This window comes from Mauremys reevesii, linkage group 1, assembly GCF_016161935.1.
Source record: "Mauremys reevesii isolate NIE-2019 linkage group 1, ASM1616193v1, whole genome shotgun sequence".
In the NCBI taxonomy this organism is placed as follows: Eukaryota; Metazoa; Chordata; order Testudines; family Geoemydidae; genus Mauremys; species Mauremys reevesii.
The window spans coordinates 287,742,033-287,760,054 of NC_052623.1; the positions used below are offsets into that span (position 1 = coordinate 287,742,033).

General features: G+C 40.5%; 1 protein-coding gene across 1 annotated transcript in view; it reads left to right on the plus strand.

The window, feature by feature from the left end:
* Positions 1-18,022, plus strand: part of PPFIA2 (PTPRF interacting protein alpha 2) — a 618,303-nt gene that overhangs the window by 359,450 nt on the left and 240,831 nt on the right. Inside the window, exon 5 of the mRNA XM_039497350.1 lies at positions 10,910-11,074. Coding sequence (XP_039353284.1) covers positions 10,910-11,074 — 165 coding nt within the window. The remainder of the gene's footprint in view (positions 1-10,909; positions 11,075-18,022) is intronic.

Genomic DNA, 18,022 nt, shown 5'->3' on the forward strand with positions numbered 1-18,022 from the left:
GCTTTAACATTATACTATTTTCTTCTGTGCTATGTTTAAAATATGTATTTGTTATTGAAATTTGAGCTTTGGAATCAAAGTTAATTGGTATGGCATACAGATGATAACTCTAAGGCTCTTGGTCAAGAGAATGTCTTGTCTAGACCAGAACACCTCCCTCTGGTATAAATACCAGATACGGATTACCTTATCTCAGGAAGACAAACCATTTAAAATGTTCATGTTTTTTGAAGAGACTTGACTGTGAAAATGAATATAGTGTTGTGTTATCAGAGCAATAAATCTAGGTAAACCCACACAAAGAATCCATTTCACAGATATTGTCCTAAAAAACCATTCTTGTCTGCCACATTGTTCAATATAGGCTTTTGGACATCCTGATCCACAATAATATGTACATTGCATTTAATACAATGGACTCCAAAGATACTTAAACTTAATTCTTTTTTTTTCAAGATTATAGCAGGAACTTGCCACATCTATCACAGTAGTATTCCTTGGTAAACTTTGTATTGTGTTGGTCTTCCATCCTTATATGTTTGTACCAAGAAAACCACCTAAACCAAACCAGTACTGGTGGAGGCAGTTGTTGCTTCCTCATTTCTGATCTTTTCTTGTCACCTAATATGGAGCAGTTGACGAAGACAATGAAAATTGAAAATGTCAATTTTCCACTTTTCAGCCTTTCTCAGCACCCATGTTTCACTGCCCATAAAATAAAATTGGTATAATCATAGTTCCATAGATCTGTAGCTGCACTGCAAGTTTGATGTTACGACATCCTCACAGAGGCCACAGAAGGGCCCAAAATATTGTGCAGTTGCCTGCTATATGAGTGTCTACATCTTTCGAGCATCTTCCAGCACTGTCCATGACCCTTCCCAAATATTTGAAAGTTGCCATGTGCTCAACATCAATAGATACATGGCATGGTTCTCTATTTCCACATGAGTTTGGCCAGGTTGTGTTCTGTCACCATCGTTGAATATTGGCATTGATTGGCTGACGGAAAAGCTTGAGGAGGCAGCTGTTGGTGGTGTTTAGCAGAGCACCATTCTGCTTCAATATCTCCAATATGCCAATGACATTGTCTAGGTGGCTCAGTTTAGTGAATTGCTGATGGCCAATCTGGTCTGGTTATGAATCCAGATACAACTATCTCCCTGGCCATTGCCGTCAACAAGCCTCCAACTCAGATTACGACCAATTTAGTATTAACCTGTCCAGACGGTAACTAATTTATATAATAAACTGCAAAAATAAGAGCAGAACTCATTGTATTCGTTTTTTATGCTGCTTTCAAAGAGTATATATCTCAGTATCTTTAGGTTAATGGTCTTTTCTGGCCATTATCAAACAATTACTTATCTGCAACTAAAGATTAAGGGCTGGTATTTTCATAAAACTTTGCTATATGTCAGGCCTTTGTGATTTACTATAAAATAACAGTATTTAGGACAACTTCCATAGGATTCAGATATTTAGAAAATGCTGGAACACATACTGATACTGGATACAATTATATTCAAATAGTCATTTTAACAACATAGGGTAGAAAGTACCTAAGTTAACTTTCAATAGGAATTGCACTCCTAAATAACAAAGTTGCTTTTGAAAATTCAGTCCCACCCGTATTAAACAAATTTGCCAAATCAAATAAAAAAGCAAGATGCACAAGTTTCTGAGAGGACTTAGGAGCAGTTGCTTCAGGCAGAGTGTGTGTGTTTTAGTGCTATTTAATCAAATCAATTACATACCTGCCAGCTTTTCAGAACAAAAGCTGTTGAAAATATACATGAAATGCATTGTACAATTCTTGCTCTTTCCTGATTTAATGTGAATAGTTAAACTATTATTAGATCATTGCTTCAAAACAATTAATCAACCAAATTTTGTAATAAATTAAATAAATAAACAAATAATAACTTTATTTTCTTTCTTCTTTCCCTGAACTCCACTTTCTTGATGCATCTTTCCTTCTGTCTTATTAAGGATCCATGTTTCTTCAAAGCATATTTTTTCCTCCTCTCTTCACCCCCATCCATTTTCCTCCACCATCATCTTTTTTTTCCTATATTTCCTTTACTTCTAGTTTTCTATGCCTCTATCCACTTTCCCTCAGCTTTTTCTCTTGATTTCCCCCTTGAGTCCTCCGTCTCTCATCCTGTTGCTCAAGGTGCGTATTATCCTGTTGTTGCTGTTTTGACAATTTAGTAAAATGGCCTGTTGGAATTAAAAAAGAAATATTCTATAAATAAATACTAGAGAGAATTTTTTTAATTCACTAAAGCCCAGCTCCTGCAAAGCCTACAACCTGTGAGTTAACCCCATTGATTTCAGTGTATTGACTAAAGCCTCAAACCTTCAAAACACATTCACGTGTTCAAATTTGTAGGGATGTTACACTTCTCAAGCGGCTGAAGTGGTTCCCACACCCCCACACTCGATCAGGAGACTCACTGATAAGCGCTGACCAGGTGCATATTTCTGGAGTACACAGGCATAAGGCACCAATCAGGGGAGGGGGCGAAGTAGTTGGATTATGTTAGCACATGCGCATAATAGTATGATTTATGTAACCACTTATAATAAATAGACATGGACAGCCCCGTTGGGGGCGGCTCCATGGCACTCCACCGGAACAGAGTGACTGACTTGGCTTCATTCATTGCTACATCTGGTGACCCCGACGTGATACCCCCTGCTCACCGGCTGGAATAGCCTCCGATGCATCGACCCTCGCTGAATAGCCCCATTTTGTGAGTATGGGGGGGAAATTGTCAGCTCAGCAAAAGGTTCATGCGAAAAAGCTGCAAGATATCACACGACAGACTGGCGGGCCAGTTTCCCTGGGTCAGTTAGAAAAGCTATTAATTGAAATCAATCGCCAATGTCCTTGGTACCCGGATCACGGGTCACTATCAGTAGAAGATTGGATAAAGATAGGGGCGACACTGCACGCAGAGCCTAGAGCTGCGGTGCAATGGCTTCTGCTTTGGCAGCGATGTACAGAGGCTCTGGATTCAATCAGGGTTGGAGCGTTATCCAGGGCTATCCTTCTCACTCCCGCGCCTTCGGCCCCCCGTCCTTACCCTCTGATTTTGCCTCCCAAGCCGCTTCAGGCGGTACCCGAATGCCATGATGCATGTCCGGGTACGGATGGCTCTTCACGGCCAAATTTTTGGCTGTCCCCTTTTCAGGCAATGATACACAGGGAGGAGATGGGAGAATTGAGCAGCGAGGGAGAATTAAGTAGAGAAGAGATAAGGAAGTTATTGGCTGCGTTCCCAGTGACACATCGCCCTGGCAACGCAGAGGGGGTGCCTGAAGTGGGGATTACAACCCTCCCCTATCCTGTTCTGCGAGAGGCGAGACGAGCGGCTACTGAGTCTGGATTGGAATCCACCGTTACCCGAGGCATGTTAGAAGAAATCGATCATTACAAGAAAGAAATACAGCGGCTGCAGAAAGAAATCGAACGCCATAAGAAGGCATTGGGGGGGGCCTATACTCCCGAGTACTTGTATGGAGCAGGACAGTTCGCCGCTATACGAGAGCAGGCAGATAATCCTGATGCCCAGTGGGAATTAATGAGGAAACTCGCTTATCGGTATCCCCCTTGAGGGACCGGTAGATACTGGAGCTGACGTTACAGTCATCTCCGCTTGGCAGTGGCCATTCACCTGGGACAGGTTTAAAGTGCCAGCCATTTGGGGAGTGGGCGGATTGCAGGCTGCTCAACAAAGCACCCGATAGATTGCTATAACTCCGAGAGAAGGGGGAAAGGAGATTTTCCTTAAGCCCTATATCATGGATATTGCTGTATCCCTATGGGGAAGAGACTTGTTAAGCAAATTTGGATTGCATTTTACTGTTTATGATTGAGGCCAGTGCTGTTAGTGCCTGGCCAAGTTTTGCCGCTTGTGTTTGGGTGTAGTTACGCCCCCCCTTTCTCTTGGCTGTTCGCCAAGTTTTGGTAGCTAGTGGTGTTTTTGACTGAGGCCAGAAATTTATCTTCAGCCTTTTTCAGTTAATTTATTTTGTTTATATTTTACCATTTATGACTGAGTTTATTGCCCTTTCCCTTGTATGGCTAATCAGTACCCCTGTGTGGGTGGAATAGTGGCCACTGTCCCAGGAGAAAGTTTTTTGCATTGTATCACTTATGTGAGGAACAATACCAGGCGGGCCATGTGGAAGAATCCACTAGCCCCTGGAATTCGCCGGTTTTTGTTATCAGGAAAAATTGGTAAATGGCGAATGCTCCATGATCTTAGAGCGATTAATGCATGCAATCCATGGGACCCCTGCAGTGTGGAACCCCAAATCCCAGTTTTATTCCATATGATTATTAGCTTATGATAATAGGTTTTAAAGATTTTTTTTAATGATTTTTCCTTGTTTTAAAGATAGGGAGCTTATTTTCCCCGGGGAGGTGGTGGTGGTTTTTATTTAATTTTTTGGACCCCTGCCCCCGGGCACGATGGGGCTAATCCTCCCTCGTTTCCATGCTAGAAAAGATGGCGTTTAGATAGTCCCCAGGTTAATAGATAGTGATTATGTGGGAAGAATTTATGTTTAGATTTGGGCTCATATGCCAAAATAGCAGCACCAAGGGGACTCCTGGGCCCAGATGGTGATCCTTCCCTTTCCTTTTTGGCTAATATATTTTGTTAGTGTTTGGCTGAGTTCTGTTGCTTTCATTGCTGCTTTTCTTGGCTGTTTGCCAAGCCCTCCCTTCTGCGAAGCGGTGTCCTTGACTGAGTCAGTGTTTTGGGGTTTTTTAGCTTTTTTCAGTTAACCCATTCTGTTCCTTTTGGATTTTATTGATAGTCATGCATTTTTTATTAAAATGCTAAATTTTTAGTGAAGCATTTTATGGTCCCTTTAATTTAAGCCCAATATATTGTTTAAACCTGTAATTATTGTGCCAGTTTTTATTATAATTTTGAATTGGGTGTTAACCCCTGCAGCCTTTAATTCAATCAAATTTGGCAAATGGATGTCACGTTTTATTCCCCTTTTTTTTTTTTTGGAAACATTTACATGTTACCATTGATACCTACTTTTATTACATTTGGGCCACCCCCCAATGGGGCAAATGGGCCAAACATGTAATTAATCATGTTCTTGCTGCGGTGGCCGTAATGGGCCGCCCCGACAGATAAATACCGATAATGGCCCCGCCTACATTTTTTACAGATTTGCAGATTTCTGCACGCTGTGGCAAATTAATCACGTTTTTGGTATTTTGTATAATTCCACAGGTCAAGCCATTGTGGAACGGATCTATCATACACTTGAAGAGTACCTACAAAAAGCAAAATAAAACAGTGGGGGATGATGGGCCAACCATGGGAGCCAAGCAAAATTAATTAGCGATAGTATTGTTTACCCTAAATATTTTAAATATCTTTTAGAAATTTACAGCCACTGAATGACATTTAAGACGGAAACCCCGCTCCCATGCCCATCTGTTAAATATAGGCAGAGCCCAGACCCTAATTGGTATGGCCCCGTTCCATTGAGAATTTGGGGACGAGGGCATGCCACTGTGCTTACTCCCACAGGTCCGTTGTGGGTCCCTGCCAAGAATGTGCGACCGTGGCACAATGACGTGGCATCAAAGCCTCAAGAACCCGATACCCAATTTCAATCTGCCTAACCGAGACCTTTCCAGTGTGCCGAGCCACAAAGACGGCACCAAAGGTTACCTGGGGACAGGTGAAACGACTGGCGCAGCAGGCTCAGCAAACGCTAGAGAATAACAAGGCCAAGCCTACCCCCGAGAATTTTACTGCTGCTATCTTTGCTTGTTTGATTGCTAAATTTTTTACCATATTGTTGTGTTGTTTTTGTGTGTTACAGGCTAGGGTCGAACCCGAATTGCATAACCGTATGTGTTATAATATATGGGCTTGACTTGTGATACTTGCCAATCAATCCTCCTTTTGTTTACAGCAGGCCCCTGAGATGCATGGCCTGTTGGGCACCTGCCTGGTCCCAGTATGTAAGGCGCCGGGCGATGCTGCACATGCAACGGGGATGTTTAATTTTATAAATGCCATATTAGATAATTGAATGGTAATTGATTACCTGCTATTGCTTAGCCATGTGGGATGTGAGGAGGTATATGGCATGTGTTGTTTTAATTTGACAGACAATTCTAAACGGATTCATGCACACATAGATAACCTCCAAGAATTGGCACAACACATTCAGCAGGACAGGAACCCATCATGGTGGGATGACCTCTGGGCGTGGCTGCCATCCATGGGATGGGTCTGAATTGTTTTGCAATATGCTTTGATTGTTATCGCCTGCTTGATTGGTTTTTGTTGCTTTGCTCAGTGTATTCCTAATAATATTAGGATGTGCTTTACACCCTGTCGGCGCAAACCCCTGCCTACATTCCAAGCCGTCATGTATGCCCATAGAATCATGAAACATGCGGACCAGGCACGGGTCGACAAAACAGAAAAGGAGGGGATGTAGGGATGTTACACTTCTCAAGCGGCTGAAGTGGTTCCCACACCCCCACACTCGATCAGGAGACTCACTGATAAGCGCTGACCAGGTGCATATTTCTGGAGTACACAGGCATAAGGCACCAATCAGGGGAGGGGGCGAAGTAGTTGGATTATGTTAGCACATGCGCATAATAGTATGATTTATGTAACCACTTATAATAAATAGACGTGGACAGCCCCGTTGGGGGCGGCTCCATGGCACTCCACCGGAACAGACTGACTGACTTGGCTTCATTCATTGCTACACAAATTCATGCAGTTAATGGGCCAGCTCATAATGCATAAAATAACTGTGCACTTGTCTAAGCTCAGTCCACATGTCATTGCTGACCTATGTAAATGAATAGGTTCCCTGGTTAAGTCCGTAATTCAGCTAACTTTACTAACTTTAAGCATATATTTCTGTTCCATGAAAATCAAGCACATGTATTAGTGCCTTGCTGATTTGGGGCCTTAATTGTCTGCACAATATATGAAGAAAATTATGGAAATCCTAGAAATGCTCTCTCCATACATGTGGCTTTTGTTTTTATTAGACTTTTTAAAAGGTGCTTAGTTCATTCTTAAATGTGTGGGGTTGGGATTTGTTTGTTTTTTAAAATAGCAAAGAGATCTTTTCACTTTGTGGTCGCCAGAACTCAGGATTTCTAAACACACCATGCTAATTCAACTGTTTACCTTGCTAACACTGTGGGGTTTAAAGTGTAGCTCTAGCAGCAATAGATAATAATGAATTCCATCTTGGGGATCTTATGACACACAAATGATCAAAGTAAAATTCATTTGTACTTTTTAGATTCTTTATCATGCATTGGAAAAAACTGTTTTTCCAATAGAAAAATCGTAGCAACATTTTGATACTTTGCCTGGATACATTCAGACTTCTTGCTGCAGCACCAGAACTCCATTTTCTTTTCTTTGCCATGCAGCTATCCCAGTGGCAGTTCTAATGTCGGCGCAGCATGACACAGTGTGAAAGAACAGACTGTCTGCAGCACTTCTTGATGCTGATTAAAGTGAACCTTTAATTACCATTTAAAAAAAATTCTAAAGCTTTTCTTAACAGACCTGTTATGCTGTGATTCTAAGACCAGCTCTTTTGCAAAACTGTTGTGACATGAAATCTTACTGTATTCTGCTGACATGTGCTTCAGGAATGTAACTCTATGGAATATATAGATCTTCACGTTTGAATGAAGAAACCATGTATCTAGGGTTACCAACTTTCTACTTGCACAAAACCAAACACCCTTGCCCCGCCCCTGCCCTGCTCCTCCTTTGAGGCCCTGCCCCTGCCATGCCGCTTATCCAAGGCCCTGCCCCCACTCATTCCATCCCTCCTCCCTCTGTCGCTTGCTCTCCCCACCCTCACTTACTCACTTGCTCATTTTCATTAGGCTGGCTAAGGGGGTTGGGGTGGAGGAGGGGGTGAGGGCTCCGGCTGGGGGTGCAGGCTCTGGGTTGGGGCCAAGGATGATAGGTTTGGGGTGCACGAGGGGGCTCTGGGCTGAGGGGTGGAGCTGAGGGGTTTGGAGTATGGGAGGGGGCTCTGGGCTGAGGCGGGGGTTGGGGTGTGGGAGTGGGTATGGGCTCTGGCCTGGGGGTGTGGGTTCTGGGGTGGAGCTGTAAAAGAGGGGTTCAGGATGCGGGAGGGCACTTTGGGCTGGGGCTGAGGGGTTTGGAGGACAGGAGGGGGATCAGGGCTGGGGCAGGGGAGTGAGGTGCAGGGGTGCACATTCTCTTTTTCACAGATAGGAAACCGAGGCACTAAACTGCTAAGTGACTTGCCCAGAGCCACACAGGAAGTCTGTAGTGCAGCAGAAAATTGAACCCCCATTCTCCCATGGTCCAGGCTAGTACTCTAACCATTGGATGATCCTTTGGGAGTGTCATTTAATAAGGCCTTCAAGTCAGCCAACTTAACCCTGCCATAACCATTGTCTTTATAGATTGTGGGGGAAAAAAATATGGGACTCTCAGTAGGGAGTCAATTTCTATTGAAAAGCATAACTAAACTCATTGTTAAGCCAGAGAATGTGGACATGTCCTCTTGAGCATTCATGTGACTAGCAAAATGCCAGTGTTCAGAGTTAATGTCCAGAAAAATGAACAACTATTAACTGAAACACTTCCGTAAGCAATACGGTAAGAACGGATGTTGAATGTTTGCAAGGAGTCTATAATTCCCCATGGTTCTTTCAACACTTATCTATGACGTCAGCTTATTTCTCTTTATATGATAAAATATGCAAAAGCATATTTTTCACAGATACATTAATTTCACAGATTTTATGATTTAGTGTGAGTATATTTGAATATTTATCTGTCTCTTAAATGTCACTTTCTTTTTTTTCAAATATTAGGGGGTCTTTTTTTACTATTATACATATTTAATCTTTAATGTTACCTTTAAGTTAAGGTTCTAGTTAACTAAATATTTTGTGTGTAATGATAACTGTGAAATGTAGGGTCAGATTGTTTAGACTCCAATAAAGTGATGCAGCAATGAAGAGTCATGGCCTGGAGATGCTCTCATTTAGGCCCACATTTAGGAAAGCAGTTAAGCACATGTTTAAGTGCAGTTCTGAATAGGAGTGAATTTAAGACTGTGCTCCCTTGCTAATGTGAATCAGCATGGCCCCTCATCAGTCTTTCCTGGATGGGGCTCAAAACCTGTTTGCACCTTAAAGCTGCTTGCCAAACCTGTGTCAAAAAGCCTGCATCTGCCGTCCCTCAACTTGCGTTATATCAGCTAACAACCCAGAAGAGCAGTGGTGGGCAACCTGCGGCCCGTCAGGGTAATCTGCTGGTGGGACGTGAGACAGTTTGTTTACACTGATAGTCCGCAGGCACGGCTGCCTGTAGCTCCCAGAAACAGTGACCCACAGCCACTGGGAGCTGCGGGCGGCTGTACCTATGGATGGTCAATGTAAATAAACTGTCTCGTGGCCCACCAGCGAATTACCCTGATGGGCTTTGTGTGGCCCGCAGGCGGCAGGTTGCCCACCACTGCAGTACAGCAAGCTCATGCACATCTTTTCATGTGGATTGCTTTTGTTAATCTGCTTTCTTAACTCCAGAATGGCAAAACATTTTCCTTTTTTCTTCAGCTGTGTGGTATTGCTAAAGTTCTTTATATATTAACCTCATGTAATCTCTTACACATGTGTTTGGTGAATGGTTGTAAACTACTGGCAGGATGTGTTTTTAAAGTACAGTAATGGTAAACATGAGTCATTCCCATTTTATTAAGGATACTGTAATTTCAGTATAGTGACATTGTTGTTATAGTTATAGTTATAGCTCTGGTTATGCTTCTGTCATACTTGTTATCATCACTAACTCATAAGACTGCAAAGTTAACTATATGACTGAGAATAAATATATGCAAACATATATGTAGTAAATAGATTTGTGTTCTGATAGTAGATGTATTAAGAACCACATCAAAGGAGTAATAAGTAAATCAGTCATGTAACTTTTAAGCTTCCAGTTATATGAATTAGATGTAATTGCATGTTGAAAAGGAATACTATTGTGATTATACTATAATTAAAGTATTCTTATTATACAGTATGACTCTTGAAGTTAGCCATTCACTTTTAATACAAATACAACTAACCACTTTCATGCTCGGATATTACAGGGATGGCATTGATATCCTTATACAAATAGATAGATTTTCAATATATCAGCAAAAAGATGTCCATAAAAATATGATTCTAACATTTTCTTCAGCTGAATGTAGGCTAGAAATCACAAAGAATGTACTTAGCAACATTTGTGGACATTGCACATTCCATAACAAAAACAGTGAATATTTTAGAGCTTGCCATATTAACATGCACCATTAGCTATGCAACATGCATTTAGAATAAATACAGTGTTTTACAACTTTAATGAAAATACATTGCTTGTTTTTGCATTCTCTGTTAAGTAAGTTTTAGTATAAATTAAATACAAATTACAATTACGTGTCTGATTTTCAGGCATTAATTATAGACTGCATTAGTTGGTTAGCTATATTAGTTATTTTTGTTATTAACATTCCATTGATTACTGTGACTAAAAAAATCATTTAAATATATTAAGTGGATTTTAGACAGGCAACAATAAATCTGAGTAGAGCAATTTGTTGTTTTCAAATGTTCACAGCAGTTTTTTAAGAAGATCTGAATAAAATTCCTTTTTTTATTTTCGATCATGTTCTCTGACTTGGAGTCAGAGAATGCTGGCAGTATCTCTAATAGAGTCTTAGGCTTCCTCAGCTAGGGAGGTTGCCAAAGTCATTGTCAGTTGGTAGCATGCAGTTTGTAATTATAATGCTTATGACATTTAGGTACAAATGAATGATGTCCCTTTATGTTTAAACCCAACAGCTGTTACTGGAGCATTTGGAGTGCCTTGTTTCAAGACATGAAAGGTCTCTGAGGATGACGGTAGTGAAACGGCAAGCACAGTCCCCCTCAGGAGTTTCCAGTGAAGTTGAAGTTCTCAAAGCACTGAAATCTTTGTTTGAGCACCATAAGGCTTTGGATGAAAAGGTACAGTATGGAAAGAAGCTTACTCAGCAGGCTACCTCCTTGCTTTACCACACTTACGATATCGCAGAGCAGCAGTATTGTTTCTCAGTTCTTGGAGTGTACTGTACATACTGAAAGTAGGACATCCAAAGAAAATCTCTGACAAAGCACGACTAACAACTGAAATGTTCATATTTAATTTCTTAGCTTCATTCTGGGGGGTGAGTAAGGATTTTACATAAAAATTAGGTCATCAGAACTTATTTGTGGCCACTACTAGTTTTTGTTATAAAACACCTCTTTCCATTAAGCACTAAGAAAACATATCTCCCACACATGGAGATGCTAGTCTGTGTTGTGTATTTCAAGAAGCAAGTAATTGCTAAGAAAATATGGGCATCTCAAATTGCAATTCCCTGCTGCGGAATTGTGACTGAAGAGGTAGCAACATCAGTTCTCTCTCCTAACTAGACATTAGTACTTGACTTTTTAAAAAAGTTACTACATGTAATAGAGGTTTTGATCTGGAATGCCAGGGAATTTTTATAGTATTCAGTGTACAGATTTCTAAAATGTAAATGCACATCTGTTTTTGTGCAAGTCCTGCAAGAGTTTACCACAAATTAATACCACAAATTAATATTTGAGGAGCGGTACTCCACAAAACTTTATGAATACATTAGTTATATTCATAGAATAGTATGTTTTTTCATTGTTGTTAGAAGTGTCGAACACTGCAGGTTAGGTCTTTTCATATTGGATTTGACTAGCAGGTGCAATATTATGTGAAATTCACCTACACTTATTTAAAGTCTAGCCTAAAGTATATCTGTGTTTAGCTAGCAATGAGTGATATTTTATTAAGGTAATCATTACTAAAATGCATTTTAAGGACTGTATATAGATGTATTTATGTTTGTATGTGTGTGTGTATCAATATGTAGTAGCTTCTCTTAGCTGTTAAGTTTAGGTTTAGTGAGCTTTTGGCTGTAGCATAATTTGCATAAACGAGTATTGTCAGTAATATCCTTTGGAGATTAGTAGGGTTTATGATATTTTAAAGGCTGAAAAAAGTAAAAGCAGTAGGGGATTTCTGCTACATAGTAGTTTTTAGCATTTAGTTGTATAATAAATAAGTCCTGAGAACTGCCAGTAGTTTACAACCATACATACTATATACAGAAATTCAGCAAACACGTATGTAAGAGATTTCATGAGGTTAATATATAGAGAACTTTAGCTATATGAAGCAGCTGAAGAAAAGAGGGCTTATTTTGGGTTTAAATTGCAGCAAGGGCAGTTTAGGTTGGACAGTAGAAAAAACTTCCTAACTGTCAGGGTGGTTAAGTACTGAAATAAATTGCCTAGGGAGGAGGTGAAATCTCTGTCATTGGCGATTTTTAAGAGCAGGTTAGACAAACACCTGTCACAGTGGTCTAGATAATACTTAGTCCTGCCTTTAGTGCAGGGGACTGGACTAGAAGATTTCTCGAGGGCTCTTCCAGTCCTACAATTCTATGATTCCAGACCCTATACCTAGAAGCTAGAAGTATTCCCTTTCCAAGAGTGTAATGCTTCTATTTCCACCTTGTCAGGGCTGCGAGTTAACTGACTTTAAGGTCATGGCATTTTAATGTATAGAAAAGGTGTGACTTGCTTATAGCTGAATCTTATAAATGTTGGGTGTAGGACAGGTCTAACTGGGGGTGGAGGGGAGAATTCCACATTTGGGGTATAGAAAAAGGAAACAGTTTTGTAACAGACTGATTTTTTTTTTAAAGAATGGTGGCTGCTTGACGCTATTCAGAGCAGAGATATGGAATGTTAGGATTTGTCTACATGGAACATTAGTGTAAGGTAACTCAGAGTGTAAACCTAAACTGTATAAATCTACAGCCCACTAGCCTGCCGTGAAATAACATCCTGTGTGGACCCTGCTATAGTGCACTAACAGTTCGACATCACACTGTGATATACTCCCATTTCAAAAGTCCTGCAGAACGTTTAGTGCACTGTAGCAGGGTCCACTGGGTGAGTTAGTGTGAAGCAAGCTAGTGCTCTGTAAATTCAAATCCTGATTTGCCACATACTAACTTGCCTCATAGACAAGCCCTTAGAATAGTTTAGGAGAGAATAGATTGAAAAATGGAATTTCTGTACTGTGGGAAATTCTGATATTTTGACAGTTGTTTTAATCTCAAATAGGATGAAAAGCTGAAATATCAAAACTTTTCACACAATGAAAAGGTCAGAAACATTCACTTTGGAAATGTTTTGTTTCATTTCAACATCAAAACAAAACATTTAAACATTCTTGAAATGAAACATTTCATTTCAGTTTGTTGACCTAAGATTAAATGTTTTGTCCATGATGAACCGCAGTAGCTCAGTCACAGGTTGAGACTGTGGTGAATCATCTGGCTCAGTAGCTGGGTCCATAAGAGAGGAATGGGGGCATGAGGTTTCCTTACCTACAACTCCTATGAGGCACTGTAGTAGCTCAGAGGGATGCATAATGTCATCCCAAAACAAAATGTTTCATTTTGTTTTTCCTAGCAGAAAATTCTGCTGAAATCTGTCTTTTCCCATGGAAAATTCAGATTTAGATAAAACCTTATGTTACAATTGGAATCTGTTTAATTCAACATTTTTGAGCAGCCCTGTTTAGGAGGAGGTAGATTAGAAGGTAAAGAGCCAGCCAAAGGTGCATGAAAAATGTATCACATGGGTTTTTTTCACATGGGTATTACCTCCATATATGTTAGCTGTATGTTCATGTCTCTATAGATATAGCCCTATATAAATACCAAGCCAGTTTCTCTGATCTGGCCGAGGCATGCTTGGTAAAACATTCAGGGGGGAGTATAAAGGTGGCAATAAGATACTTCTACCACGTATCCTGTATTGTCCTATTGCCATATTTCTTGCCAAAACAAGTTAGAGCTGAAAGCCATTCTGTCTTCCACTGGCTTCCCACAGTTCCAAATGGCTTTTACACCATTTAGATATACGTGTAACATCCCTGCTCAAGTAATCTGTGATGATTGAACCTGTACGCCTGGATCTAAAATCATGAATCTCTATCATTTGAAGTGAAAGGCTAAGCTAATTATTTCTAGGGCAATAGGAGCCTATAAACCTCTATCTGTGTTCTAACCTCTAGCACAGTGTTGTTATGGTTTACAGAGGAATGGCCCAGCCATACCCTTTCCCCCTCATCCACACTCCCTGCAATTAAGCAACACATAAACCAGCTGGGCAATACTAGTGAAAATGGCCCACAGTCTCCCCTCTGCTATATACAATCTTGTGCAACGGAGGGGAGAATCTGACCTTTGGACATTCAAACCTGTTTTATTTTGCAGGGAGAATGTCGGCCAGACAACACAAAGTTATTCCAAATGCTTTTGAGAAAGTACAACAGGGTCTTTGCCCAAGCAGACTGGCCTTAGTATTCTGACCAAAAATCCTACTCATATGTGTGTATTCTGCCTAATTGAACATTTTCATTTGTAATATCAACTCTCACATGTTGACTTACAACACTAAAATACTGTTGTGTCGTGTTGCAACAGATTCTATCACGGTGGTGTGGTTGTGTTTCATTGGTGGGGGCAACGATTCCTACCTACACAGTATAACAGCCACTGCAGTGGAATCATTGCTGTAATGGAATTTGATGCAAAGCCACACAACAGTATTTTAAGAGGGGAAAGTGGGGGAAAAACAATTAAAATGAAAAAGGAGATTGTTTTTCAGCTAGACGCACTCTAAATATCTAAGTAGAAATTTTGGCTATGGCATCAAGGCTGATAACACCCTTTTATGGAAGTTGCCTTGAGATAACTACAAGTCGTCAGGCTCTGAGTTTTACTTGTCATCTCAGAGACAGCAATTGTAACAACACAATATCCCCATGCATCATGCTGGGGCTGTAACTTCACATTTACTCAGAGAGACCAATGCTAATGTCATTGTCATTTCCACAGACCATGTGCCCAAGAACAGTTGTCGCAGCATCTGGCTATTCCTTCGAGGGTCTCCATTTCATGTACTGTAGTCACTAAAGGCCTGATACTGCTATATTGAACTCAATAAGCAAATCCTAGTAACTATAATGGGAGCAGGATTTGGCTCTAATGCCTACTCTGCTGGGCTTTTAAGATCTGACAAGGTTTAGACAAAAATTAATCAACAGTTTGACCACATTTTATATAAACAGATGAGAAGAACATGCAAGAGTGGGGGATCTAATTGCTGTCATTGAAAATTACCTTGTTTAAGTGCTTTATAAAGAATACCGCTCATGGGGGAAATGATTAAGTGAGTCTTTTAAAATATTATTGGTCACACATACATTATATTAATAACATTATTCAAAAGTCTTCAGAAATCATTCTTCTGTAGTCATGATGTATTTTCTGGGAAGCTTAAGTGCATCACATCTTTAAGCATTTCCATGGGTGAGTTAGTTGAGAAAGACTTTGCAACAAACTCCATTTGCACTATATACAAAAAATAATTATTATTGTTTTTCTCTGTGTTTGTTTTGTCACATCATGTATCAATTTTCTGTTCATTCTCTATGTATCTAACTGTGCTGTAATTATTAAATTTTAGGTTCTTGGCAACCTAAAAGTTGGAGGTTTGCTGCCAGTTCTGTATTCTCTTGGTGTCAAAAGCTACACCTCAGTGCAGTCAAAATACCACAGAATCCTTATTCTACCACAGAAACAACCATGAAGAGCTTGTTGATTCAATAGAATGTGTTTACATATCTCATTTTTTGTAAAGAAGAGATCCCAAACTGTTTTACAATAACGTGTTACATACTATTCATTCTGTGACTTTTTGAGCAAAGATGTCCTCCAAAGACTTGGGGCCAGTTTATCATCTTCCATGAAGGACCTGCACAAAAGGAAAATTTTGCCACTTGGTTTGGGGCTGGATATATCCTTGCATTACAAGCCCTGTGTAGAGGCAGAACAGTAAAAGGGTAGATAGGCCATGACAGTTCTTTTATCCCTGTAGGTCACCAATCAGACACAGAGCTGAAGTGTCTCTAAATGTCCTCCATTCCCCAATGGCAGTTTGGCATGTGCATGTGCTCTGCTGCCAGTTAGGTCCCAAACATGGGTTCTCACTTTTACGTTCTCAGCAGGGATTTCCATGTCATGGGGAGGGCGTAATATTAGTCACGACAACAGCCATTCCAGCCTTGAAGCTACATTCCTAGGAATCATGCTGGTTACAGAGGATATTCCTCAGCCTATCCATTCCACTTTAGAAATGCTAAACTAGTCAGTTGTGAATTGAATACACCAATGAATGTACCAGAACTGAGACACATGCTGGGGATGGTAAATGGCCTTCATTGATCCAAGACCTTTTTATAGTGACAAAACCACTGAGTGAACTATTAAAGTCTGACAGAAATTGCCTTCAAAAAGGTAAAAGAAATTATCTCAGTATCTCCAGTCCTCAAGTACTATGATGTGAACAAATCCACAATGGTCAGTGCAGATGCAAGCAGCTAGAGGTGACGTGTATATGGGGGGGGGGGAGATACAGGGCCCATCCACCCCCTTTCCCCACCCTCCCGCTTGGCTTGTACTCAGCATGCTCACATGGACTTAGCATGCTCAGTAACATGGCTGAAGCCAGCTGCCCTCACTCTGCCCCTCCCTCCCACTATCAGCAGGGTCATTTCTGCAAGCAGCTTTGACCTGTGTGATTTATTATTGCAGCAACATTGAACTCAGTGGAAGCCAGTTGCATTTTGCTCTCACATTCACAGAAGCAGAAAAAACAACATGCACAGATAGAAAAGGAGTACCTGGCAAGCATATGGACATGTGAGAACTTTTACAGATATATTTGTGGACTGGATTTGTTTACGCTGATAACAGACCATAATCTGTTTGTAACCCTCATTAGCTGAAAAGACAAGCATCAAGCATTGCTGATATACCATCATCCATTGATAAGGTTAGTATAATTGAACCCAATTGCTAAATATGTTCCTGGAAAAAATCTGATAGTAGCAGGCACTCTGTCTTGGAGCCCAGCATTACACTCAACTATCCATGAGCTCAAAGATGAAGTTAATGAGTAAATGGATGGTGTGAACACATACAGACCAGTGTCAGAAAAGTGACTACACCAGCTACAACAAGCAACCTTAACAGACACACAACTTCAAGAAGTTCTAAGTTATGTTAGGCCCAGCTGCCCAGAGTGTCTAAAGGACACCAAGGAAGTGACAAGAGACTACTTTGCAGTATGTGGACAATTAAGCAAGTCAGATGGACTCATGATTAAAGACAATTACATTGTAATTCCAAACTAAATAAGATGAGAAATCCTAAACCTCATCCATGAAGGACATCAAGGACTAACTAAATGCCAGCCAGTCAGTATGGTGGCCGGGCATCAGCAAGGATATAAAAAATACACTATCTGCGTGTGAACATTGTGTTGTGTGAGTCTGTTAGTTCTGCAAAGACCCTTTAATAACAACACCTTTACCAGACAGACTTTGGAAAAGATAAGCTGCAGATTTATGTGAATTCAAAGGACATCGTTACCTGGTCGTAGTGGACTATTTTTTCCTGGTATATAGAAATAATTTACTTGAAAAACATAACATGTTGCAGTGTTATCAAGAAACTGACATGCACTTTTGCACATTTTGGTATTCCTGAACAACTAGTGATGGACAATGGACCACAGTTCACAGCAGTGGAATTTAAGACATTTGAAATGATATGATTTTAATCATATTACTATCAGCATATATTATCCACAAATGAATGGGAAGGCTGGTAGAGCTCTATAGATAGCCAAGAAAATCCTACAGCAGGAAGATCCATTCCTTGCTCTTCTGAGCTACAGATCAACACTAATAGCAGCTACTGGATATAGTCCAGCACAATTCCTGGTGGGAAAACAACTCAGAACTACAGTTCT